The sequence below is a fragment of the Cydia splendana genome, chromosome 16 (genome assembly GCF_910591565.1).
Source record: "Cydia splendana chromosome 16, ilCydSple1.2, whole genome shotgun sequence".
Taxonomy (NCBI): domain Eukaryota; kingdom Metazoa; phylum Arthropoda; class Insecta; order Lepidoptera; family Tortricidae; genus Cydia; species Cydia splendana.
This window is the reverse complement of record NC_085975.1, coordinates 14546059-14571858: the sequence shown is the minus strand read 5'-3', so window position 1 is coordinate 14571858 and position 25800 is coordinate 14546059. Positions and strand designations below refer to the sequence as shown.

Sequence of the window (25800 nt, the reverse complement as noted above, 5' to 3'; positions counted from 1 at the left end):
TCCCAGTACATGTCATCTTGAAACTTAAGTCATTATCAATAGAGGTGACAGCAGGGTGTCATTCATTAGGCATTAGCATGTCGACCACTAGTACCACTACCTTAATCTTGGTAAAGACATTATTTACAAATAGGTCAAGTGCATGGGGTTGGTATTTTTTGGGATATCTAAATTTAAATTTTATACTTTTATCTTATGCAATAGAACTGTACTGCTAGTGTAAATTTCATACGATAGCGTGATACGCGTTGCGTTAAGTCTCTTTTTCTGTGAGATTTTGAGTTTCCAAAACGTCCCGCTTGGCGCGCTGTTCAAATGCCCAAACAAAATGAGACTTAACGCAAACGCGTACGTCTGTCACGCTATACTATCATTGCTATCGAATGAAAGTAAAGGCTTCGTCACACAGGCGCGTTTTCCGGGCGGAGCGTGAGAGGGGCGCGCCGCTTTTACATATAAAACGCTTACGGCCCGCCCGGAAAACGCGCCTGTGTGACGGAGCCTTAACACTAGGGGTTCAGTTGTGTATATTACATAATTATCTTTTTTAGGTACTTTTTAAATATGGAGGTGAGGAGGTTGAGATTGAGGTGAGATTTGTATCATATTTTGACATTCCATTGTGTTTATTCTAATTTCAAAAACGGGACGGTCGTATAACCGAAGTTAGGATATCTATCTCTAGTAGAAGAAAGAAAACGGCATATAAAAATATATATGTATTAATCTATTCAACTTACACTATGCAAAGTTACTTACAATTCTTATTAATGAACACAAAAATATTCTGTACTTACAATACTTAAATGTAACTAAGTATGTTACCTATCCATACAAACACGGATAGTCTTTAAAATAACATACGCTACAGAGTAGCGTTATTGAGAAGAATGGCCTGAATCTTCTATATTTCCTTTTACAAGTAAGATAACGCTGGATAAAGGTATAAAAAGTACCTATAGTGTTAGTTTTAGTATTCAAGATTCATCTGAACGCATTACAAAATTTTATATTTTTGGTAGATTCGTAATTGTACACTTAAAAAGTGAGCGTCTCAAAATCGCTGTATAAAGCATTTTAGTCTACATTTAGAGTACTTACAAAAATCTGATTTCTCAGTGTGATTCAATGTCGGATCAGTCTATTACAATAGGTAGGTACTATTTAAACAGCGTCAAGAGAGAAACATGATTTCTAATTTGTGACGAGTTTAAACATAACGAGTACTGTAATAAATTACATCAGTAGGCGTATTAAGGATCGCTTTATCCACGTGATAAAATAACTGAGAAAGTGACGGACACCGTTTTATCAGGCTGTCACGTAGACAAAAACGACCATCATGTCCGTACAGAACTAGTCGACATATCTTGATATACTTAACATATTTTTAGTTCTTAGGGAAGAAGTTTGAATAAATTTAATCGGTTATTTTGTGAAAATGAAATATGAAACAAAAATTAAATACAATTTAATAAAAATAATGTTTTTAAAGTACACATTTTCAAATTTAAATGTAACATAAAAATAAAAATCTCAGAGCTAGTATTTAAGGATGTATGATGTTAATCGAACGAGCGTCTACGGTCAAATAGGCTGAGTTTCAGTCCTCGCTGCCTGAGGAAGGGGTCCCGTTGGGTGGTCGCGTTGCGTTGTCAGCAGTTTGCAGACTTTGTAGCTAACAATATTTTATTTACAGATATACAAAGTTGTGGTCTACCTCGAATTTCTCGTGAAGTCTTTGAGGCAACTCCGATACTATATTTGTTGGTATTTTATCTGTAACAACATACAAAAGAAATTATTAATGAGATATGAAAGAGACACATACGCGAAATCTGAAATTGTACATGTTTAAATTGTCAACTGTCAGATTTCGCGTCCACATCAAATCAACACTTAATTTTGATTCTATCAAATGTTGACTCGATCAACTGTGGATAATATCATTTGGTACAACCCAAACTCATCAATTGAAAAAATAATTAAACCAAAATCAACTTTGTTTTATTACTAATACTACGAGTAACGAGTATACGGTTTATAATGGCTCTGAACTCGGGGTGGTCCGGTTTGGTTTGGTTGTCGCCTAACGGTGGATTGCTACTTACCTAATGTCAAATTTAGACATTGTACGTATTCGAAAACTCACAATTTTTCCCGCATCAACGGGAGATCAACACGATACTTCAAACGTCGCTTGTCGAATACCCCTCAAGGTCGATAATCGAATAAACAAATGGCAATTTTGCATACTCTGAGATTTCCAGAGTTACATCGATGCATTGCATTGCATGCTATTCTCCCTTCAGCGGCCAACTACAAGTTGCCTTTAGTGTCGCGACTAACACTATTTATGTACAGTCAGCCAAGAAAGTGGTCTACCACTTTTCGACTCTATCATCTGATTAATAGAGTCGAAAAGTGGTAGACCACTTTCTTGGCTGACCATACAATATACACAATACGAGTACAAAAAGTCAGGCCAAATAATCATCTCCTGCAAAAAACATTCCAAACTTGCCTGTCCTCAGTGTCAGATTATTTACATTTCCAAAGTCAGTCACAAACTTGGCATGCTGGGATATCCTAACTAGGCGGATGCTAATAGACTGGTGGGCCACCTTCCATAGACAAGTGGTATTTATAACCGACCGGCAAGTTTTCAAAGTTGGTAACAATTCATGACATGCCTACCTACTCATAAACAAGGATGTCGAAAGTGGACCTCGGTCATTCTCAAAAAATATTTATGCGGTCTAATTGCCGCGACTCAATACAAAATGTATCAAAAGAGTCGTGGCAATAAGACGCAGCCGCAGACATATTCTCAGAGAATAACACATCTGAACTGCAATCTGTGAAACAAAGAGACAGAAAGACTCACCATTACATCTATACACGAGGTCCGACCAGATAATCATCTCCTGCGAGAAACAGAACACTCCAAGCCTGCCTCCCTTCAGCGTGAGATCGTATACGTTCCCAGAGTCGGCCACCAGTTGATCCTGCTCGTATATCTTGAGGCGGATTAGACCGATATTGGGTCGATGGATCACTCTCCAGCGGTACGCGGTCTTCTCCTTCCAGCCTTTGTTGCGTGAGTCTTTCCATAGCAGCTCCACCTAAAAAAGTTGTTGAATATTGTATAGTTGAGAATTATTTGAAATTTATTTCTGTTTACAGTCAGATACCTCTTCAGAGCAAGGAGGATCATCGCATAGGTAGAGAAAATGATGGAGAAATCCCAAAGAGTTAAGATATTTTACCCATATGTACGGTATAACGATAGCGACCTTTCCATGCGTCAATATCTGTATCTCATCCATATTATTACGTAGTGATTAGCGTTTGTCGTCCTAGCACATGATTGGCGCGACAGTATCTCGTGTCGAGATAGACTACCCGTCTTTTGCTAACTATGTTAATTAAAGAGGGACGGGTAGTCCATCTCGCCGCGAGATATCATGTGCTAGCCCGGCTCATATCAAAAGCCATTATTACCTGGTCCGGAGTAGACTCAGTATTCCAAAGCGCGTTCCTCAGAAATATTCCAGGGCCGGTCTTGGAGTTGACCAGTTTGAGTTGTATGCCGGGCTCGGCGACCGCGCGGAACGGCAACTTCTCCCAATACGTTTGGGTCTTCTTCTTCCACATTACTACGTAAAAGCGTTTGTTGTTCTGGTAACTGGAAATCATAAACCTTAAGTAATGTTGTTTGATTACTTGATTTGACAATGAATTCTAGGGATAAGAGATTCATAAAGGAATGAAATCGATAACATCACAGGAGAACAGTGGATTTAATTGGACCAAATATACGATATAATATAATGCAAATCATATGAGAATATCTTCTCATATAATTCTCATATCTGATTTTAAATTCGTTGGCCAGCTTTGGTAAGAAGTCATCATCTCTATGTAGGTATAAGAGAACGCGTAAAACTTTTGAGAAGAGCTAACTACTGAAGACATCAGTTCCAGCAAAGAGAATTGATTGGAATAGAGAAGACAAATCTAAGGAAAAAGCGTGCCCCTTAGTTTGACATCCAAAAGCCTACTGCCAAGCACATGATTTTCGCGACAGTATCACGCCGCGCGATAGACTACCCGTCTTTTTCTAACTGTATTAATTAAAGAGCCAATCGCCAATTATGTGCTAGCCCGACAGATGGCGCTATACTGCGCCATATGTTTTGCGGTCACTGAATTGTCAAGCGTCATCTTCTGACAATCAGAGTTACCCCAAAATGTATGGAGCTGTACAGTCAGCAGCAGAAAATGCTAGGCGGGCGAGGTGTTCAAAATTACCTTGACACGCTCTTATTCTCTTAACAATAAAGTCGCGTCAAGATCATTTTGAACACCTGGCCCGCTTAGCAACTTCTGCTGCTGACTGTACAGCGCCACCTCGTTTACCTGTCAAATTCTAATCACAAAATTGTCATAGATTTTATACATCTTACCCAAACAATGTATCTTTGGTTCCAAGAATTACAAGAGTACTTTTTATAGTACATTATTGTCGAGGCTCGGAAGTAGCTACTTGCAGGCTGAGGATTCGTTTTAAACGGACGACCTTGGGAGTCCGTTTAATTGAATCCGAAGCCAGCAAGTAGCCTTCCAGCCGAGTCATATATAGTGCTTTTCTCAAAAATGGTGCAAGAAATATAAATATCATAGAAATATTTTACAAAAGCAACTTTCTTACGTATATATTTTCACAGAAAAAAGTAGAAACAATTGAAAAAATTAGCTTTGCCGCCTTTTTATTTTTTTAATAAAAAAATAGAAGTGTATTTTTCTGCCGAAAATACGCCAACCTATTTGAGACAGCTAAATAGTCGCGGTACTAATCATCTGTTTGGCTGTTTAATGGGCCTGTGCCTTCATTTGATATGGCCATTTCAACTTTTAAAAAGTTTGGAACTCGACAAATAATGGAATTTGTATGCAACATTGCAGTCCCAAAATCGAGACTGCAATGTTTTTAACTTTTTAATTTTTGACTGACCATAAACTACGCGCTTCGCAACCTATTTTTTAAACGGCAAAGTCGACTTTGCCGTCCATTTTTGAGAAAAAGATTTTTACTGTCGTAACTATAGACAATAATAACAACATTCATACCCAAAGGTAAATCCAACGTAGTCATCATCTAACTTTGTGTCCACAAACAGGGTGCCTTCGAAATCCACCCCTCCAAATGTATCATAGCCGACTGCCAGCCCAGGATCCGAGTTTAAGGTCTGGATGATTTCGGCACCATCAGCCCTGAGCTCCCAGTTGGGGTCCTGTTGGGACTCGCCTTCAGGGTCCAGGCGGACGTGGAAGAATTGTCTGAAAATTAACTGATTTTGTTGGTCTGCACCGCACAATATAAAGTACAGCCTAGGCAACTCTACCTCTCAAACAAGATTACGGGTTATAAGCCTTTATAAATAAAATACGACCTAAGTAGATATATGATTAATGTTTACCTGAAGTCGGTACGGTATATCTGGGAATTGTTGGGACAGTTGTCCTCCTCGTTGACAATGTTGTCTCCGTCGAAGTCATTTTCACATTTGTCACCAACTCCGTTACCTTAAAGGAACATAAATAAATATGGTTATTTATTTCTACTTGTGGACACGCTTCGTCCTTACCTATCTTACATTTTGACTATAAATATGTATTAATTAGAGATCAAATACTCGTTGTCCATATCCACAAGGGTTCTATTCCCAGTAGTTCAATGGGACTGATATATTTTTTTATATTAACCATAAATATCTTTTCTGCTCTCCGGCTGGAAAGCGTCAACTTTCGGCCCTTTGCGATAAACGAAGTTGCCTTTTTCCGACTCGGTCGAACAGAAAAAAGTATGCAAACCTCGAGCAGTTAAAAAGAAAGCCTCAGACTAGACGTTTTACTGAGACATTTCTTACTTTATGTACTACTAATGTTTACAGAATTATTACTATTTTCCATTTTTTTTAACTATATAATTTTTCTTGGCCAGCACCATCACCATCCATCATGAGATGGTGCTGGCCGGGGTGCAGGCAGGCCGAAAAGGAGATGGCGGGACGACTTGAACGTATTTTATCCGGAATGGCGGGAAACTACAAACGATCGAGGCCTTTGCCCAGCAGTGGGACACTAAATTAGGCTATCAAATATATTTCTTCTTACCGTTGCTATCTATTTGGTCTCTATTAGCGATCAGCGGGCAGTTGTCGTCGATGTCCCGGATGCTGTCGTTGTCGTCGTCGTCATCGCAAGCGTTGCCTTTGCCGTCGTTGTCGTTGTCCTGCTGGTCGCTGTTCGGTAGGTTCGGACAGTTGTCTAAACCGTCTTGCACGCCGTCACTAGACACAAAACAAAACAGGGGATCTCATTGGCCTTGCGACTCGGTTAAATGCGTTTTTTTTTTCAGAGGCCGTTTGACATAGATAGGTAAAATTTGGAACAATTATGTTTTAAAGAAGTCCATTTATAGGTATCCTTAAGATCCTCTTGATGCAGGGAATCAAGACAATACTCACGAGTCTCTATCAACGTCGCTGTCGCAAGAGTCGCCGACGCCATCCTTGTCAGAGTCTTCTTGAGAAGGGTTCGGGACATGGGGGCAGTTGTCGCAAACGTCTCCAATTTGGTCCTGGTCCATATCTTCTTGAAGAGGGTTGTACTTCTTAGGGCAGTTGTCAATTTGGTTGGCGATACCTGATTTGTACAAAAAGTAAGTTTAGTAGCTTTGAACCTTTACTTTACTAGTTAGTACCTTTGTTTTAAATACTCTGGAAATATCAAACAACCAACCAACCAATCAACCAAGCAACCATCCAACCAACCAACCAACCAAACCAACTTTTCAAATTATGACATTTATGACCAATCTAAGGGGATTACGTTTCTTAGAGCCATGAAGTGCATGGCTCCAGCTAATGCAGTAGGTATAATCATACTCTTAACGGGTCAAAATGGATGATTGCAACTATTGCAAGTTATCGAGTGAATATTCCTGATAATTCTGATCTATTTTGTGTTCAGTTCGGAAGAGTAAAAACAGCACAACATTACCTACTCATGAGTTAACTGACTAACTAAAACAAATATAAGGAAATTAACACAACCTTATGTTACTCGTACCATCGTTATCAATGTCAGGGTCGCATAGATCGCCAAGTCCATCACGATCTGTGTCTTCTTGGTCTGGATTATACAGCCGAGGGCAGTTGTCACAGGCGTCACCAAACTGATCGGTTCGGTCTTCGTCACGATTCATCTGGTCCGGATTGTATTTGAGCCAGCAGTTATCCTAAGAGGAATATAAGTAAAATTTTAGGTTATTCATTTTTTTTTTTTCAGAAAATAGGTACACTGTCATATAAGGCAAGCACTATAATACCCAAACAGAAAAACAGCAAAACTTAATGCACGAAAAAGCCACTGACAAGGACCAAGTACGCTTCTTGGGACTCTATTTCCTCAGATACCTCTATAGGCCTCTGGCGACTCTTTTCTTTGGAGACACCTTTGAATACAAGTAACGCATGGTATCTGCTAAGATTCAGTAGATTCTATGAATATGGTGAATAAAATGTTCAAATTAGCATAGTGTCTACAGCATTAAGGATGACTCACGCTAGACCGGGCCGTGCCCGGACCGGGGCGGGCCGGAGCGAGCCGACACAGGGGCTGTCAGGAGCGCCACCGTGACCGGGCCGTTCCGGGACCGGGGCGTCAGGGCCACCCGACACTAGTTTATTACATTAACACTAGTGCTGTCCGAGCAATGTCCGAGCCTCTAGTGTTTGTAGAAACTCGAGTCTCTTGAGTCTGAATTTGAAGAACAGATCGTTTTCACAAGACTGCGCTTAAAAATCTTCTCCCGAGTCGAGTCCTTTGTAGTCTTTTTTAAGAGCAACTCAAAAGAACTCGAGCCTCCAAATAAAGACTCCGTGAACAATTTTATAGGTTTTTCCTGTATAACAGTAAAGAAATTAAGGGTTAGTGTATGATTTATGTATGTATCTAATCTACAAGTTATACATAAAGACAATGCATTTCGACATTTTTAGTAAAAAAAACGAGAGTCCTCTGAAAAGTACTCAAGTCTCTACAAGAGACTTGGGTCTCTCTCTAGTTGAAAAGAACTCGAGTTTTAACTTAATTATAAGAGTCTGAAAAACTAAGTAGTCTTCAAGCAGAGGACTGAAAGGACTCGAGTCCTACCCAACACTATCCGAGCCGACCGGGACGTCCGAGCTGACTGTTCATGACAAATGTCATAATAACTGTCAATCAGATTGAAAAAAATGGTTCGATCGGAAGTAAGCGGATATGGAAAATAAAATCAAAATATTGGCCCTGGCTGCCTTAATGACTAATGAAGAGGCTACTGCATACTCTAGGTAATGGGGCGTACATCCACTTTGGTCGACACGTTCGGAAAAATGAGAATACACAACATGATGTAAAGAGCTTTATTTACATATGACCCAAGACTTTTTCGAAGCCGTTCACGACAGAATTAAACAACGTTTGGTAAAACAAAAACAAGATTTCAGAAACCAATATCCAGCAGTCACCGTCTGGTTCTCTGCTTAAGGTAAGATAGGCAACTTACCTACAAATAAATATGTGGGTCAAACAGATCACTGTGTTATGTCTTTCCTGTAGACATACACGAGAGTTAAGGGCTATAAAGGCTAATTTTCTTATTTCACCCTTATCCACGTGAAAAGGTCCTCCTTTTATTTAAAGAACTATGATAAAATCATTACTTACATGCATACAAGCTGTTAACTATTGCCCACAGGAGAGAAAACTAGTGTGTTCGCGCGAACAGTACATTTTTCTCTCCTGTGGGCAATAGTTAACAGCTTGTGGGCATGTAAGTAATGATATTATCATAGTTCTCTAAATAAAAGGAGGACCTTTTCATGTGGATAAGGGTTAAATAAGAAAATTAGCCTTTATAGCCCTTAACTCTCGTGTATGTCTACAGGAAAGACATAACACAGTGATCTTTTTGACCCATGTATAATCATGTGCCGAAGCATATTAAGCTATTAAGAGGAAAGGGAATGACCGGTTCTCCATACAAACATATTTCCCGTTTTCCTCACTGGATATTGATATTATTATGTCCGTCTGTCTGTCTGTCCATATGTCACAGCTATTTTACTCAAAAAGTATAAGATAACGAATTTGGAAAGTAGGTATATTTTGTAAGCCACTACTTAGTTTAGAAGTTCAAATGTATATAATAATTTAATATCTTTTTAGGCACTCCGTACCAGTGACTATATTCTCTTTGCTCCTTACATGTAACAAAATAGGTATTGTGATACAATGAATGGTATTATAAACAATTTTTTTTTTCATGTATGTACCATGGACATTCCTCGATGGCACCAAGTTGCAACCGGAAAGCGATGATCAGATGATCACTCGGCAAATCAAGACTGTAGCAGCCACATCTAAGGAGATTATGAATACCTATTCAATAATAGTTTATTTTTTGCTGTTTGATATGTAAAAATGCACGTCAATAAGATGGCAAAATGTTGTTAAGACTACGTCGACCGTCCAATTGCACTCTCATTGGGGGAATTAGGTTTTCTAATAAATACAAGGCAAATACACCAAACTTATAACACCTCCAGAGTCCGCAGCAGCAACCAGGACTCCTAGACTGCCTAGGGATCAGGCTATGGGATTCGTGTCATACTCCACAGAAGAACCACCTTATAGACCGCGGGCCAGGAGCAAATATCGTCAGTCATCGCCTCCCGCTTCATACTTTGTGATAGTTTAGATGCTATGCTATGCTATCATGAATTACTAGTAAGACCATTGGGAACTTTGTACCCAGTAGACTTACCAGTGAAACAAAACTCCCAATAGTCCTTGATAGACATTTTTAGGTAGCGTGATGAATGCTGTTCATGCCATACCTTTATGTTCATAAAAGTTCGAACATAAAAAGTGGCTGCATTTGGAGTGTTCCAGGGTGACGGCAGGAAACACGGAATACTATAATAAGGTAATATTATAACTGGCAGGAAGCCAATGTTTTTTTATTAACAGGTTGATGAGTATGTACTTTCGAATGGCATGAGTCCCCTCTCGCTACATCATCATCATTTCACGACCGGTCTGGCCTTAGTGACCCTGCCTTAGTGAAGCCGATGATCCCGGGTTCGAATCCCGGTAAGGGGATTTATTTATGTGATGAACACAGATATTTGTTCCTGAGTCATGGCTGTTTTCTATGTATGTATCAGCCGCGAAATCTTACTATCAGTAAGACTATTGGGAAGGAAATTCCCAGGAACTGGTAAAACTACTGGGAATGGCCGTACCTAGCAGAATTGTAATTTAATATTGTTAGGTACACATGCAGTATGCCGTGGTTTGATACTTCAATACTTCAGGGCTATAACCGCGAACCACTTCGTTAATCTATTTGCCTCTCTATCACTTATATATATTTGTGCGAAAGAGAGGCTCATAGATGAATTTTTTATTTGGGATATTTAGCGGTCCCCCTGACACGTTCCACGTCTTAGGATGGTATTCCATCTATTCAATTTCTTTGCCCAATGTGTATTGAGGCTCATATTAAGCTTAATGAGAGAGTGAGACGCAATGACATTGGACAAAGAAATTGGACAGGATGGTGGAATACCACCCATAGTCATTAATAGAGTCTGGCTAGCCAAAAATTGTTGACAGATATTTCGTTATTGTATCACTAATTGTCTATGATTTAAAAAAAAAGCTAAAAGTCAGTTGTCAATTTATGTCATTCATTCAAATTGTTTATTTCAAATAATATTAATAATGTCTATACTGAGTGAGGTTCGCAAACTATTATTTAAGCTCTTAAATAATTACGACAATGTGCGAAGTCGACATGTAGCGTTGTATAACGAAAAACTGCAATGTTTACAACTCCTAAACAAATGTAAACAAATTAGGAGGTTGGTGCTCTATAAATATTTTGATACTTAGCATTTAGCATATTTGGCATAGTACTTATGTATTTTTTGGTGATGGATTAATATTACGGTATTATCGAGCTAGGTCTTATTTAAACTACATTTCATTTTTCGCCTTGTTACAATGGTATATGGTGAGAAAGTGTTAACATATGTGTTTATTGTTGACTGATGGTTGACTGTACTTTACATAGTGGTAGAAATTATGTGAGCTGCTTTGAGTGCACGTCAACGTATATTTAACTTATATCCTTAAGTACCCTACGTGTTCACAGAAAATCAAAAATATTTTCTAGTATCAAAACTATAATTCCTTCTACACAAAGTGTGACCAGCCCAAGATTTTTTGAATTTCCCGCCAAACATTTGTGTAATATTTCAGTAGCCAGACTCTATACTTAAGAACAATAAAATATACGAAGAGTTTTATTGTATTATTTCAGTAGTTAGTGCCTTTGGGTAATTTTAGGCAGGAAATAGGGAATATTACGCAAAATTCTGCGTAGGGGGCGTTACTAGCACTAACCCCAGGACCTACTGCAAAACACGAAAATAAGAATTTCGATATCTGTCTCTCTGCATATCGACGGAGAGGCAGATAACGAACTTTCGATTATCGCGTTTCGCGGCAGGCAGTTTGTAAACAAATCACCTTGATGCATCAATGTCATAGTGAAAAGTTGACAAAAAACTGTTTAGCCCGCTCCACACTCGTGTGGGAATCGCGGCGCAAAGCCATACATTACTCTATGGTTTACAATACATGCTAGTGCTGCATTCTGGCAACACTTAAACTAACCACCACAACTATAGTCAGACCGTGAAAAGTCTGCAGCGGATTTGATAGGCCACGCAGTGCGAGTGTCATTTTAAACGTCAAACTTCTATGAAATTATGACGTATGAATAACACTTACACTGCGTGGGTTATCAAATCCGCTGCAGACTTTTATTGGTGCGACTCTAAACACAAAGCCTAAACATAGCCTATACATACAATAACCAAGTTCTGGTCTCAACTGAAATATGATATATGTTTGTACTCTGTGCAGGCAGATTTATAGAAGATCAGTTGAACTCTAAATTAATGAATAAAAATGTTTTTTATAGTTTGTCAAAGGGCTGTCTCATTTCAAACATAGAGAGAATCATACTATCTTTGTCTTACACTAGTACTAGCACCCAAAAGAAAAGGACGAGTATAGTTTTTTTGTTCTTATTTACTGACAAATTTGGTTTGACTAACTATAGATATGTTATTGATATATATATTTCTATGAACTTCGTACGAAATAAAAAGTATCTAAGTAATAAGTGGGAATGTGAGAAAAAACTAGTATCTTAATATTCATTATACACCTACAACTACATGCTCATTATTGAATCAGTTTTACAAGCAGTAACATGAATAGGTGTCTCATTTAATATAATCCGACTAAATTATATTTCAGCAACACCTCCATATTTCACAAAATGAATCAAGACATTATCCAACCTATATAATCTTGACGTATATTATATCAAAGACGCCTGTACCTAATATAAACCGACCAAGTAACGAATTAGCTATACCATCATATTTAACAAACAAATTTATGACGTTTTGCAACCTTCTTATTTTGGCAAATATATTCCGACACAGCCGGGCATGTATATTGTGAAGGGTGGTATTCCATCTGTCCAATCTTGGTCCAATGTGTATTTGCGTCTAACATTTTGCTTAATGAGAGAGTGAGACGCAATGCATATTGGACAAAGATCTTAAACAAGTAGAATACCACCCGAAGAGAAAAATTGAGTCTCCGGGCTGTCAGGAGCCTCCGTGACGTCAGGGCTATGACGCCAAGTACCTAATATAAACCGACCAAGTAACGAATTAGCTATACCATCATATTTAACAAACAAATTTATGACGTTTTGCAACCTTCTTATTTTGGCAAATATATTCCGACACAGCCGGGCATGTATATTGTGAAGGGTGGTATTCCATCTGTCCAATCTTGGTCCAATGTGTATTTGCGGCTCACATTTTGCTTAATGAGAGAGTGAGACGCAATGCATATTGGACAAAAATCTTAAACAAGTAGAATACCACCCGAAGAGAAAAATTGAGTCTCCGGGTTGTCACGGGCCTCCGGGACGTCAGGGCTATGACCGGGCCGGGCCCGCACCGTGCCACGTCCGGGCCCCGGTGATCACGTGATGCTCTCCATAGAAAACGAAGCTCCGGAAGCTCCGGCCCGGCCACGGCCCGGTCTAGCGTGAGTCATCCTTTACGCAGAAACTTACAGGATTATTATTAATGCCATCACCGTCCGCGTCAGGGTCGCACGAGTCTCCTAAGCCGTCTCCATCCGCATCCCCTTGTCCCGAGTTGGCAACGTGTGGACAGTTGTCAGCTTTGCAACGAGTCTCCGAACAGTTGAGTTGTTGGTCTGGATAACCGTCCAGATCTGAATCCCGTCCGCAGACGGTTCCGTTGCCGGTGTAACCCATCTAAAAATAAAAACTAGAACTGTAGATATTGTCACAGTATTCCACTACTGGGCAAAAGCCTTTCCCCTAGATCTATATACATGACTCCCGTTGTTGCACTTTTTCCGGCCAGCTACTACGGAAGGCGTCAAGTAATCCCGTCATCTTCGTCTGGGCCTGCCCTGTCCGCTCAAGCCCACCTATTCGGATTCTTACGGCAGACGGGTCAGTCCCACTTCAACCTGGCAGTCTTCTCTCTGTAAGTCACATATAAGTGTTTTTATCATCATTGGCCACAGCATCTTGACAGATGATTGTTGCAGCGACAGTTTATTAAATAGAGGCTTGTGCGCCGTCGGAGATCGGAGGTGCAGCACAAGCACACACACACACACACACGCATACGCGTTTCACCTGCGATCTTTGTGGCAGGAAGTGGTTTTTAAAACAATCAAAATTGCAGATACTTACGGCGCACACACACTTCTGTCCGTAGCCGCAAACAGCGTTGAACTGCCGACAATAGTTGACGTCGCAGTGCGGGATGTGGAAATCAGAGTCATAGCATGAGATGCTTGTGTTCACGTAGTAGTTCCCTCCGCATGGCACGCATGTAAACGAACCCTAGAATGTAAGACATTGTTAAGGTACCTACTGGTATATTAATATATCTACGTGGAATAGGGACCGTGCGCGTTGGAGGGTCTGCCATCTTGTGGGCAGAATCGGAAACATATGTGCACATGTACACTGCCAAAGCAAGTGCTACCATCTACCGTTCTCGTCGGTTTGTTTCCTTGTGCATAGTAGGGTCTGCCATTTTGTGGGCTACATCGGAAGCATAAACGACACATTTACGCCTCGCGCCAAAAATCTGACGGCTCCTATGCTGCCCCCTATAGTTCATGCACGAGGCCTATAACATTGTAGACCGGCCAACGTATTGATAAAAAGTCGTCCTCTGACGGGTAAACCTTTCGAAATTCTTACAACCATCTCCCGAGCCTTGTTAACTTAACTGATGTAGCTTTACAAGACACTTTCTTTTAGAATGTGTTCTTTAGCATGTCTTTAGCATGATCATCATTCAAGAAAATTTTATCCTTACCGGCGTATTAACACACAGCCTCCCCCTCTGACAATTCGACCGTCCCTCCGCGCACTCGTCAATATCCTCGCAACGTTCGTTCCTGCGCTCGTCGCCCACGCCCCTCCAGCCCTGGCTGCCGGTGTACCCGTACGGGCACGGGCCGCATTCGAAGCCCCCGTCGAAGTTGCGACAGGAGACTAGTTCGTCACAGGGGCGGATCAGATCGCATTCGTCCATGTCGACACAGGAGTGGCCTAGGAGGATAAAAGGAAACATTATAATTATTAAACACACGATTAAGTAAGTAGGTACGTAAAAGAGCTGAGCAGTGAGAACGTTAGGAAAGTATTTATTGTCATCCATAACTTAATCATTGTTCTTTTCGTAACGCGGACGATTTTTCTGCACAGCTGGTCATCTGCCTCATAAAGTCAAAAACTAATATCATCGAAGTTACAATCTAGATAGTGTTGGTGATCAATTACTTACCATTCCACTCATACCCCCTGCTGCAGCTCTCACACTCGTAGAATGGGCTCTCTCTAAGAGGGCTGCACCGCCTCTCGCCACACGGTCTCCGTGTGTCGCAGAGGTTCTCGCATCGCTGGCTGTCAGCTGTAACGTAGTAGGTACATTTATAATAAAAATAAATGTGTCTCTTGCGGTAAATGCGTCTTTTGAAGGTATCTCCGAAACGCAATATATTATAACAATTATAGCCATCTGCATTAAAAGTTCAGTGACCACACTTCGAACAGAGAGGGTTGGAATAGTTCTAAAATGTTCCGTTTGTGGTTACGCCCATTGGTCACTCATTTCAAATCATGACAGAGGAAAAATAAAGTAGTCCATGCTACAGCTCTCGCACTCATAGAACGGGCTCTCTGTAAGAGAGCTGCACCGTCTGTCACTGCACGGTCTCCCTATATCGCGTGCTCGCAGCGCTGGACGTCTACGTTGCCAGAGCAGAGGCCCCAACAACATCACTCATCTCTAGTCATGACTCACCATTCCACTCATACCCCCTGCTGCAGCTCTCGCACTCGTAGAATGGGCTCTCTCTAAGACGGCTGCACCGTCTCTTGCCGCACGGTCTCCGTGTGTTGCAGACGTGCTCGCAGCGTTGGCCGTCTCCGTCGTAACCGCTAGGACAGACGTCGCAACGGGGGCCGGCGGTGGTTTCTTGGCATTGGACTCCTATATTGATGCAATGAAAAAAACTTGTCAGTTTCTCTTAAGCTTGTCAAAAGGTTTAATTTCACAAGCTTTTTCCTAGTCATAATAGTCAGATGGTAAACTGAGCATTATATATTCCACTAAAAATAGAAATTTTAACATTATCCTCAAATATTTCGCTGTTATTGGTCCAAACGCTAGCTGATTTTATAAGTACCTATTTTTATATAATTTTCTACATATTCTGGTACGACCCGACAAAATAACTCTTGTTTTATTAGCTCTAAAGTATGATTCTCTAATCAATGACATTCCATTTTACTTAAATAAAGAACGTAAGCAAAAGGCTGTGGCTGTGGCCTTTGACTAGTCTTCGTGAAGAGCCTAACAAACATTTATCCAGCAATGATAATTTCAGTTGATATTATAATGATGAATCTCCTATATCCTCAGCAACTGAGAATGCAACTAAAATCGGACCCAGAAAAGTCTGCAGCGAATTCGATAGCCCACCAAGTGCAAATGTTATTTCTACGTCATAATTTCATAGAAGTTTGACGTTTAAAATAACACTTGCACTGCGTGGGCTATCAAATCCGCTGCAGACTTTTCTTGGTCCGAATCTAACCTTCAAAACACTTGATCTGTGAACACGACCTTCTGTAGCACTGCACGCCGTTCCCGTGGTAACCAGGCGGACATGGCCCGCAGCGGTATCCGCCGCCGGGCAAGTCTTGACAAGGCACGCCTAGAAGTAAACTTAGGTAAAAAAAAATCGTTTTCTAGAAGTAAACAAGGTAAGCAATACACCATTGATATAATGTTTGTGTTTTTTAAACCTGTAATTGAACACATATATTTCCATAGTTTTGTTTATATTTTAAATATTGCCTATATTGTTTGGGTATCTTTCAGCCAGAACTATAGTATGTAGATTCATTTTGGCCTGGACTGACACTGGAACTTATAGCTGTGCTTCACTATTCAATTAATAACAGTGTCCTTCCACTATTCAATTAATAACATGGATAAATTTACGTCCTTCGAAGCAGGGTTTGAAACTGCACGCGGTGTGGCAAGTTCGTCCGTCGCTGGTCTGACGACCAGGGCATCGAGCACACCGGGAACTTTCCGCCGTGTCCGTGCAATATTCATCCAATCGGTTAATACACTGTTAATGACTTACGTCTTTCAAAGCAAGGATTGGGGTTGCAGGCGGTGTGGCAAGTTCGTCCGTCGCTGGTCTGACGACCAGGGCATCTAGCGCACCGGAAACCTTCCGCCGTGTCCGTGCAATATTCATCCAATCGGTTAATACACTGTTAATGACTTACGTCTTTCAAAGCAAGGGTTGGGGTTTCAGGTGCTGTGGCAAGTTCGTCCGTCGCTGGTCTGACGGCCAGGGCAGCAGGGCACCGAGCACACCGGAAACCTTCCGCCGTGTCCGTGCAATATTCATCAATCGGTTAATTCACTGTCAATTACTTACGTCTTTGAAAGCAAGGGTTGGGGTTGCAGGCGGTGTGGCAAGTTCGTCCGTCGCTGGTCTGACGACCAGGGCACCGAGCGCACCGGAAACCTTCCGCCGTGTCCATGCAATATTCACCTAAAGTATTTAAAAATGGTTACAAAACTATGCGTTTCACTTTTTTGTGATGTGAAAGGTTAAAATATAAATTGAAGGGAATTATGGAATAAATGAATACTTAAACGAAATAACTAAAGCATCAAAGGCATAATTTTTACTTCCCGTTCTTATTCACCACCAACATTTTAAGTAAAATTTAAAAACATCGTTCCAAAGATTTTCATTCTACACCAGCAAAGCAGTTTTCTTCTATATTTTGCAGGGTCTTTTTCTCTAGGCGTTGTGTGTTGATCGAGGTGCGTTTGTGCTGCGTATTCCTTACCATTACTGCACGGTCGCCTATCGCAGGTGACGGGTCGGCATCGGCGCCCGTCGGCCTCCGTGCCGGGCGGGCAGGGCCCGCAATCTATGCCTGTGGCGGTGATCCGGCAATCCACTCCTGCCATGTAAAATCAATAAGGATTCAAACAGGTTAGGAGTGTTCGGGTAATTTCAAATACATCATGATGTCGGGTGGTTCCGTTCACTCATCATATAGACTCCATTTTCGTAATTACTCGAATAAAGTAAATGGAGGGTTTTTTGGTAGATTGCGTGCGAAGACTTATCCTCTAATAATGGTCCCTAATATGACGGTTCTATCAAGAACAGTTTTGAATAATTCACGGTTAGTTTCACTAGACTTATATCGACCGAGACATAATGCATGTGACTGCGTCGAAACATCGGGAGGTCGAAAACAATACTATTACGGTCCATATCCCGGTCGATATAAGTCTGTTGGTTCTATCAAGTATCTTTTGGTTGAGCTTAATTAAAAAATAAATGATGAAATATGTTTTTACCGTAGGTATTTTGTTCCATTTCAAACGAACTAGCTGACCCGGTGAACTTCGTATCACCTATCTATATTATGTCTCCTTTTGGCACGTCACGGATTAGCTTGACCCCGCACGCTCTGAATTTTCCGTACGGAATGACATGTGCAAGCGAGACAGCACCATGCATTTGTAGAGCGACGTCCCGTTCCCACCTGTCATTCCGTGCGGAAACCGAATGAAAATTCCAAACGTCTGCGGCCAGGCCTAAGAAAAATAAAATTGTTCTAGATATAATCCCTCTCAACCCCCCTATTAAAAAACAAAAATTCGCTCCCGAAGCAAATTTTCAACCGTTTCTTCACCATAAATTGGGGATTAATACAAACTTAAAATGAAAGGCATTTTAACCCTTAGGGAATACATTTCTAAAAACGCTGAAATCACTTTCTTTTTTCTAAAATAACGATTCGCTCCATACAAACTTTTAATCCCCGTTTCACCACCTTGGGGGTGAATTTTTAAAAACGATGGAATTACTTTTCTTGAATTCTAATATCTCATATGCTGTTGTACAAAGTTTCAAGTTCCGAGCTCAAAATAAAACTTGAACACCATACAAACTTTCATCCCCTTATAACCCCCTTTAGGGGTTAAATTTCCAAAAAAGAAGAGAATAAGTAGAACCTTTATAAGAAGTTTCTAAGCATTTGAAATGGATTACAACTTTCAATCCCTTTTTAACCCTTTTAGGGGATGAAATTTTAAAAACGCTGAAATTAGTTTGCTTCTATTTTTATAAAATACCTTTTAAAGAAGTCTCAAGTTCCTAGCTTATAATAAAATCCCATACAAACTTTCATCTCCGTTTTAACCTTTCAAAATCGGTTCTTATTACAAATGTAACCTGGTGTGCAAATGTCAACTTTCGAGCATTTGTAGTTTCGGCTCTGCATTTGCATTGATCAGTCAGTCAGTGGATTTAACGCTGCATTTTAGGGTTCCGTACCCGAAGGGATAAAACGGGACCCTATTACTAAGACTCCGTCTATCTGTTCGTCTGTCTGTCTGTCTGTCTGTCTGTCTCATGAACCGTGATAGCTAGATTAGCTAGACTAAATTTTCACAGATGCTGTATTTCTGTTGCCGCTATAACAACAAACAGAATAAAATAAATATTTAAGTGGGGTCCCATACAACAAACGTGATTTTTTGCCGTTTATTGCGTAATGGTACGGAACCCTTTGCGCGCGAGTCTGACTCTTACTTGGCCGGTTTTTTATTGGTTCAAACATGAAGAGGACTCATATAGAGCCAACGTCGTGGGAGAATCTCGCCAGCTGTCGCCATTGGAGGCATATCGTATTATGCAGAACCCGTCCCTCTTTAATTAACATAGTAAGAAAAAGACGGGTAGTCTATCTCGCCGCGAGATACTGTCGCGTCAATCGTGTGCTAAGGTCTACAGGTGCGTTAGTTTGAGGCCGTGCGGCGTACAGAACTCGACGCTACGAGAGTACGAGCTAAAAGCCAGACCACCTGTGGCATTTACAATAACATCGGAGGAGTGCTGACTGCAGCGAGTGTAGGACATTCGCTGCTAAAATTGGCTATGTCAGTCACCAGAGAGCACACCAACAGCTCTCAGCTGTAAAGCCCTTGCTACACGGTCGCCGACAAGCCTTCTAACCGTCTGACCTTGGTCTGTCCTTGGTCAGTTTTGGTCAAATTTTGTTGGAAACAACTGTCTACACGGTCCGGGACGGACCAAGGCCACGCGGTCTGAAGGCTTGTTGGCGACCGTGTAGCAAGGGCTTAAATCGCAGTCGCTGTGGCAGGTTATGTAAAATTGCTAATGGTTGCTGTGACAAAGCGGATATGCACTATGACCCACTAAATAAATTTATAATATCTGTCCGAAAATATTTCCTAAAACATAAATAATTAGAAAATAAGTTTAAATTTAGAATTTCTTTAGTTGTTTACTTATATATGTTTTGCATGCGGTGTTTACCTGTAAGTGATTGTGACATCACTCCCTAACATGTATTAGCTTGTACGTTTTAAATGTATCGATGTCAACAATTGTTGATGAACCTTAATAAAATAAAATAAATAAATAAATAATAAAACGGCTAGGGAGGGGATAGTACATACCACCATTATCTTCGTTCGATTGTAGCCGTTTCGGTATCGTTTGTCTTGGCGGCCATGGTACGTAAACTGTTGGTTTTGGCGTTCGAGGTTTTCGGTGGTAGCCCGACCAAAAGTTGCTGTCTGAAAATAGTTAGTTTAAATAACCACCCGGATTAAACAACCAACGTTAATTTATATCATATAAATGACTGACTTGAGATATATTCAAAGGAACATTTTCAGTTTAACCGGTTTTTGCTGAAAGGATTATGAAATGTATTTAATTATCACTAATTTTATAACGGGTATAATGATAATTTTTTCATATATTTTAGGAAAAATGTATATGCCGTATGAATCTATTAATTTATGTAGGTACCTATTAGTCTATTGGTTTTGTAAGAAGTAAATAAAAATGTACATACCTTGTAACATACCGAACAGAGCATCCTTATTCTTTGCATCTGAAAAATAATAACAATACTAATGTACACTTTTCTACTTCTTCATTTCTGTAATAAGGATGAATCACGTTAGACCGGGCCGTGTCCGGGCCGGAGCTTCCGACGCATCGTTTTCTATGGAAAGCATCACGTGGTCGCCTGTCATGTCATAGAAAAGTAAGCGCCGGAAGCTTCGGCCCGGACACGGTAATTTATTGACTTGATTGACAATGAAGTCAATAAAAACATAAATGTAATGAGAATTAATTGTCAATGGACAATGGTTGTCTTTCATGTTTGGGAGATGGCGGGACACCTAGACAAATATTATGAAAAGTGGCGGAGGGGGCATTGACCAATAATGACAGGAAAAAAGGGGCTCCTTTTGCCCAGCAGTGGGACAGTGAATAGGCTAATAAATAAAAGACAGTTTCTATTAAATTCTTAAGGCCCCAGTACACAGCAGCTAACGATGGGCCATGCCAAAAAACCGACAACTTCCCGATTGCGTAACACGATAGACAACTGATGGCCAGTCGTCCGCCATTGTATACCATTGCCCCCTTACACAATGGTCGGACGGCTTGTCATGGACCATCCTTGACCACTGTGATGTACTGGGGCGTTAAAGTTATAGGTACCAACCCTTGTGAACGTCGACGTCATGCAGCGCTTCTTGGACATCCTGGGGTCGGTTTCCATCCATTATGTACGGTGCTGAACCGTAGCACGAATGTCGCGAGACCAACTCTAGTCCTAGAAGAGTTAGATATATTAACTGGTTGTCTCTCTAACAAACAATATGTGACAAATTAATGGATCATTGAACATGTGTCCATGCGGAACAATCAAAATTAAATTGCGGCATTCTCATCTAGTGTCCACACGTAAATGTTTTTTAGATTTATTAGATATTCGAGGGATCAAAATTACAAAAAATTCACCTCAAACGAGCGCACGCCCTAATACTCACCTTGTTTTATCAGATTGTGCGTAAAATTGTCCCGTATGGACAGGGTTGGAGTCTGTCTGTCTCCACGCACGGGAATTGGAAGGGACATAATATGTCCACAAGTAAAGGCGTGTCCAGGCGGGGCCAAATTTCCTCAATCCGATTAAATTGTCCGATCCAATCAGGCCGTGCGGAAGCAAACGCCAATTTGGCTCGCCGAATTCAACCGCCGATTATGACCGATATTACCGATAAAATTCGGTGCGGACGTAAGAATACCGACTTGTAACACTAGTAAATACGCGATTAAGTTTCGTTTTTCAATTTAAAAATGTTTAATGATCGTGAAAGTTTAAACCAGTGTTTTGTAACACTAGTATTCACGTTTGAGGGCATTTTTTTAATTTAGAACGCTCAAATATCACCATAAATTTAATATTGGTGAACGTGGCCAAATTGGCTTTTGCGTTCGCATCACCTGATTTGATCGGACAATTTAATCAGATTGGCGAAAAATTGTTTCCGTCTGGACAGGCCTTAAAGCTTATTACTACTCCACAATCTGTCAAGAATGTACACAAGTAAACCCACTATCGGCTGGATGGCGGCACTGGTACATCCGTATGTGGCATTCACTGAGGAAGGACCGGTAGATGCCGTGGTTGCAACGCGCGCACACCATTTCGCTGGTTTTAGGACATTCGACGGGGCACTCTTTTTTTTGACTTTTCATGGTTTCTGAGGCCAAACAGACACAGTGTCAAAAATTAAGATATAAACCCACGGAGGATATAACCAATCGGAGTACCCATTAACAGGCGTGCCTCTATGCAGACCTAGAGCGGCAAGATTTTTAGGGGCGGCAGCAAGGCGGCAGTCTATAGATGGGTGCTGAGAAAGGGGCGGGTAGTATGTACTACAGGGCCTGGGGCCTAGGGCGGCCAACACAGCAAGTCCGCCACTGACTCTATGACCAATGATCATACACATTGTATAGACTGACGTTTATACATGACTATTTTTACGTGACGTGCTGCTCCCCCGCAAAAATCGGCAGACTGTTTCCACAGAAAATTACAGACAAGGCATCTCCATTTGGTTATACCCTATAAATCAAAACACGACTGTGGTACAAAAAAGTCAAAATGTATGTACACTCAAGGAATTTGTACTCTACTTAATCATACTACTATGACCACGCCAAGTTTGCACCGTAAAGCCAATACAATACAATAGACGCCAGTCATGGCAAAACAAGGATCGTACAAAAACAAAATGTAACACCTATATATACGCTTGTTTGAAGCAAATAAACATTCATTCATTCATTCATTCATTCATTGATTCATTCATTAGAAACCAATTTCCTTAACCCTTGTCCTTAGCAGAAAATACCTAGCAAGTATCTCACAATCATATGAGTACGAATTTAACGTAAGTACCGTCAGTGGCGTAGCGTGAACTGCAATCTAGCCGTGGGCGAAAACAACATCTGCGAGTCCCTTTTCAATCTGCTTTCCCAAAGTCATAAAGGTTGGCTTTGCGAGGCCCGCTAAGTGCGAGGCCGTGGGCGAAGGCCCCATTCGCCTACGCCACGCCTAATAGCTACGCCACTGAGTACCGTTACCTAAACATCGTAATACACACGATCATATTATAAAATCAATAAGAGCGTATCACATATTTTTGCGGCATTCGTTGTGTAACATATTATACCTACTAACTTAGTTATTAAGTCAAAATTGTTACTAACATCCTATGGATCATTGATCTGCAATATATGTTTTTTTTTATTATAGGTAAATGTACCTGTAACTTGGTAATCTTCCTCGACATTGTTTGCAACGGGAGCCTCTCTTTTCACTCTTATCGGGAGGGTACACTTTGACTTTTCAACACTTGACAGTTTAGCTTTTTCCCCTGAAAAAAATGTACTGCGTGTTAACCCTTTTAACATTACATTAATTAAGACCAATAATCAGATAGCTACATTCGTATTTGTCACACTACTTAAGTCGGCAGTACTTTTTGTACCGAGACTGACTGAAATAGCAAGACACGTTCGTACGTTTCCGTGAAAATACGATGGAAAATAATAAAATTATGCACCCCAGTTGTAGGGCCATTTTATTTAAAGTTGTCCTAATAGGAGAAAAAAAGTGTCCCGAGGTTTTTTCCCCATTCCGTTACCATTTTTTCATAGACTTTGTATGGCGGTTTCGGAATGGAAAGATCGAAAAATGTATGGAAATCTTGGGACACTTTTTTTCTCCTATTAGGATAGAAAGAGCTCATGATTCTGAGTAGAAATAACATAACGAATCCCAATTTTGAAAAAAAAAGTGTAGGGGACAATTTTAAATAAAATGGCCCAACTGTAACAGCTATTTTTGAGACTTACCTACTTGACATTTGAAATCCATCATCGCGCATGCAAACATTTGAATATAAGTTGCTGATCCATTCAGCGGTTCTATTTTAACACAATGTTCGGTTGGGTTCAATTCTTCCTTCGAATCGCACGTATGGGGGCATTGTAGACTTTCCACTGTTGAACTTATAATATGAATGGCTATAAAATAAATGGAGATCTGCGTCAAGATTTCCCTGAATTATATCATTATCAAAACATGTTTTCTTTTTTAAATATTTTATTGACCGAAGCGTTAGCGAAGGTCTCCGTTTTAACTCGGGCATTTTGCTTTCGTATGTCCGGATGTTCTCCTCTACGGGTCGCAATTCTTAACCGATTCCCGTGAAATTAGGTGACCGGATTCTATGATATTTTTTTTTACTATCCGATTTTTGTTTTTTTTTTCAATACTTATGCGGATATTGGCATAAGGGTCTTAAGCGCCAATAGCGTCTATGGGGTATCGTCTTGGGTCGTCCCATTCGTTTTTCGTCAAGTTCTTAAATTAATCCTATTGTGCTTTCGTCACCCATTCTACATTCTTCACAATCGTCGGTGGCTTTCAATGTAGAATGAGTGACAAAAGCAGAATAGGACTAATTTAAGAACTTGACCAAAAACGAATGGGACGACCCAATACGATACCGTCTATGGCGCTTAAAACCATTGTGAGTACACTGTGATAACGACTCATGAGTTGGGCAATTACTTACTAAAGGCAAAAAGAATAGATAGTATAGAGGGGTCCTGTCATTATTATGTATTGTAAATTTTGTAGGCACTGTAAATTTACTGCCATCTATCGACACACGACTAAAACTCAAAATGAAAACGTATATAGTTATCAAAAAATGTATACATATATATGGATAAATGATTTTATTATTTTTATATCATTTTGATCCATGTTCATTCACTGATATCCATGTGTTAAAATTGTTAAATATGAAACGGTGTCGTCACGCCATCTAGCCGAGGATAGGCTAAAGGTGTGTGCGGCATCTATTCGAGAATGACTTTTACTTGAATTTTGAGGCACGTTTTTTCCTTAGACTTTATTCGTCTTATACGAAGTTACATAGTTACATATGTCTTTGCTAAAGGTGTGACTCGTGAAACGTCATAAGTAACAGAAACAAAAATAGTACCTTATAATTAAGCTTGTATTCAACACCAAATAAACTATAGGGTACGTATTTGACTAATTCCTAGTCAAATCAGTTTCTTTTTTGGAACTGTCAAAACGATTTTGCTACTATGGAATTGATATGAAACAATCAAAATGTGACGTCACAATCAAATTACCTACTCTTTATAGTTTTATACGGGTTTTAAAATATAAATTGTGTCTAAAAATAACTGCTGTCTACGTTTTTCTATTAATCTTCAGGTGCTTTATTTCATACATGGTGTATAATAATTTATTTTAAATACAGTTAAATACCCTATTCTATTATATTCTATTCTATTTTAAAATAATTGCACTTACTGAATAATAAGGACGTAAATAATATCATGTTAATAGATATCAAAATAACAATTTAACATTACTGAGACTTGGAATTGCTAACTAAGCAAAGCGACGATGCACATGAAAATAATGGATTTAATAATTGAATTAACGGTTGGCTTCAGTTTCGTATTAACTTATAATGTTGTGATTGCTCGTTATGCTATAAAATATTTTGTTGGAATTGTTGGCCAAAAGTTTGG

The 25800-nt window shown here is 40.1% G+C and overlaps 1 protein-coding gene across 1 annotated transcript; it reads right to left on the bottom strand.

Moving 5' to 3' along the window:
• Positions 1–704: 704 nt before the first annotated feature.
• Positions 705–25678, bottom strand: LOC134798374 (cartilage oligomeric matrix protein-like). The gene is made up of 23 exons (XM_063770790.1): positions 25577–25678; positions 24076–24246; positions 23484–23594; positions 22266–22412; positions 21368–21478; positions 20705–20743; positions 20301–20420; positions 17648–17764; positions 17227–17343; positions 16366–16485; positions 15570–15758; positions 15051–15176; positions 14580–14815; positions 13943–14095; positions 13286–13492; positions 7138–7306; positions 6534–6711; positions 6181–6356; positions 5484–5589; positions 5134–5343; positions 3505–3688; positions 2888–3125; positions 705–1779 (listed from the first exon to the last, which is right to left on the bottom strand). Exons 1-23 carry the CDS (start codon positions 25602–25604, stop codon positions 1694–1696), a joined length of 3339 nt encoding a protein of 1112 aa, XP_063626860.1. The 5' UTR covers positions 25605–25678; the 3' UTR covers positions 705–1693.
• Between the last annotated feature and the right edge of the window lie 122 nt (positions 25679–25800).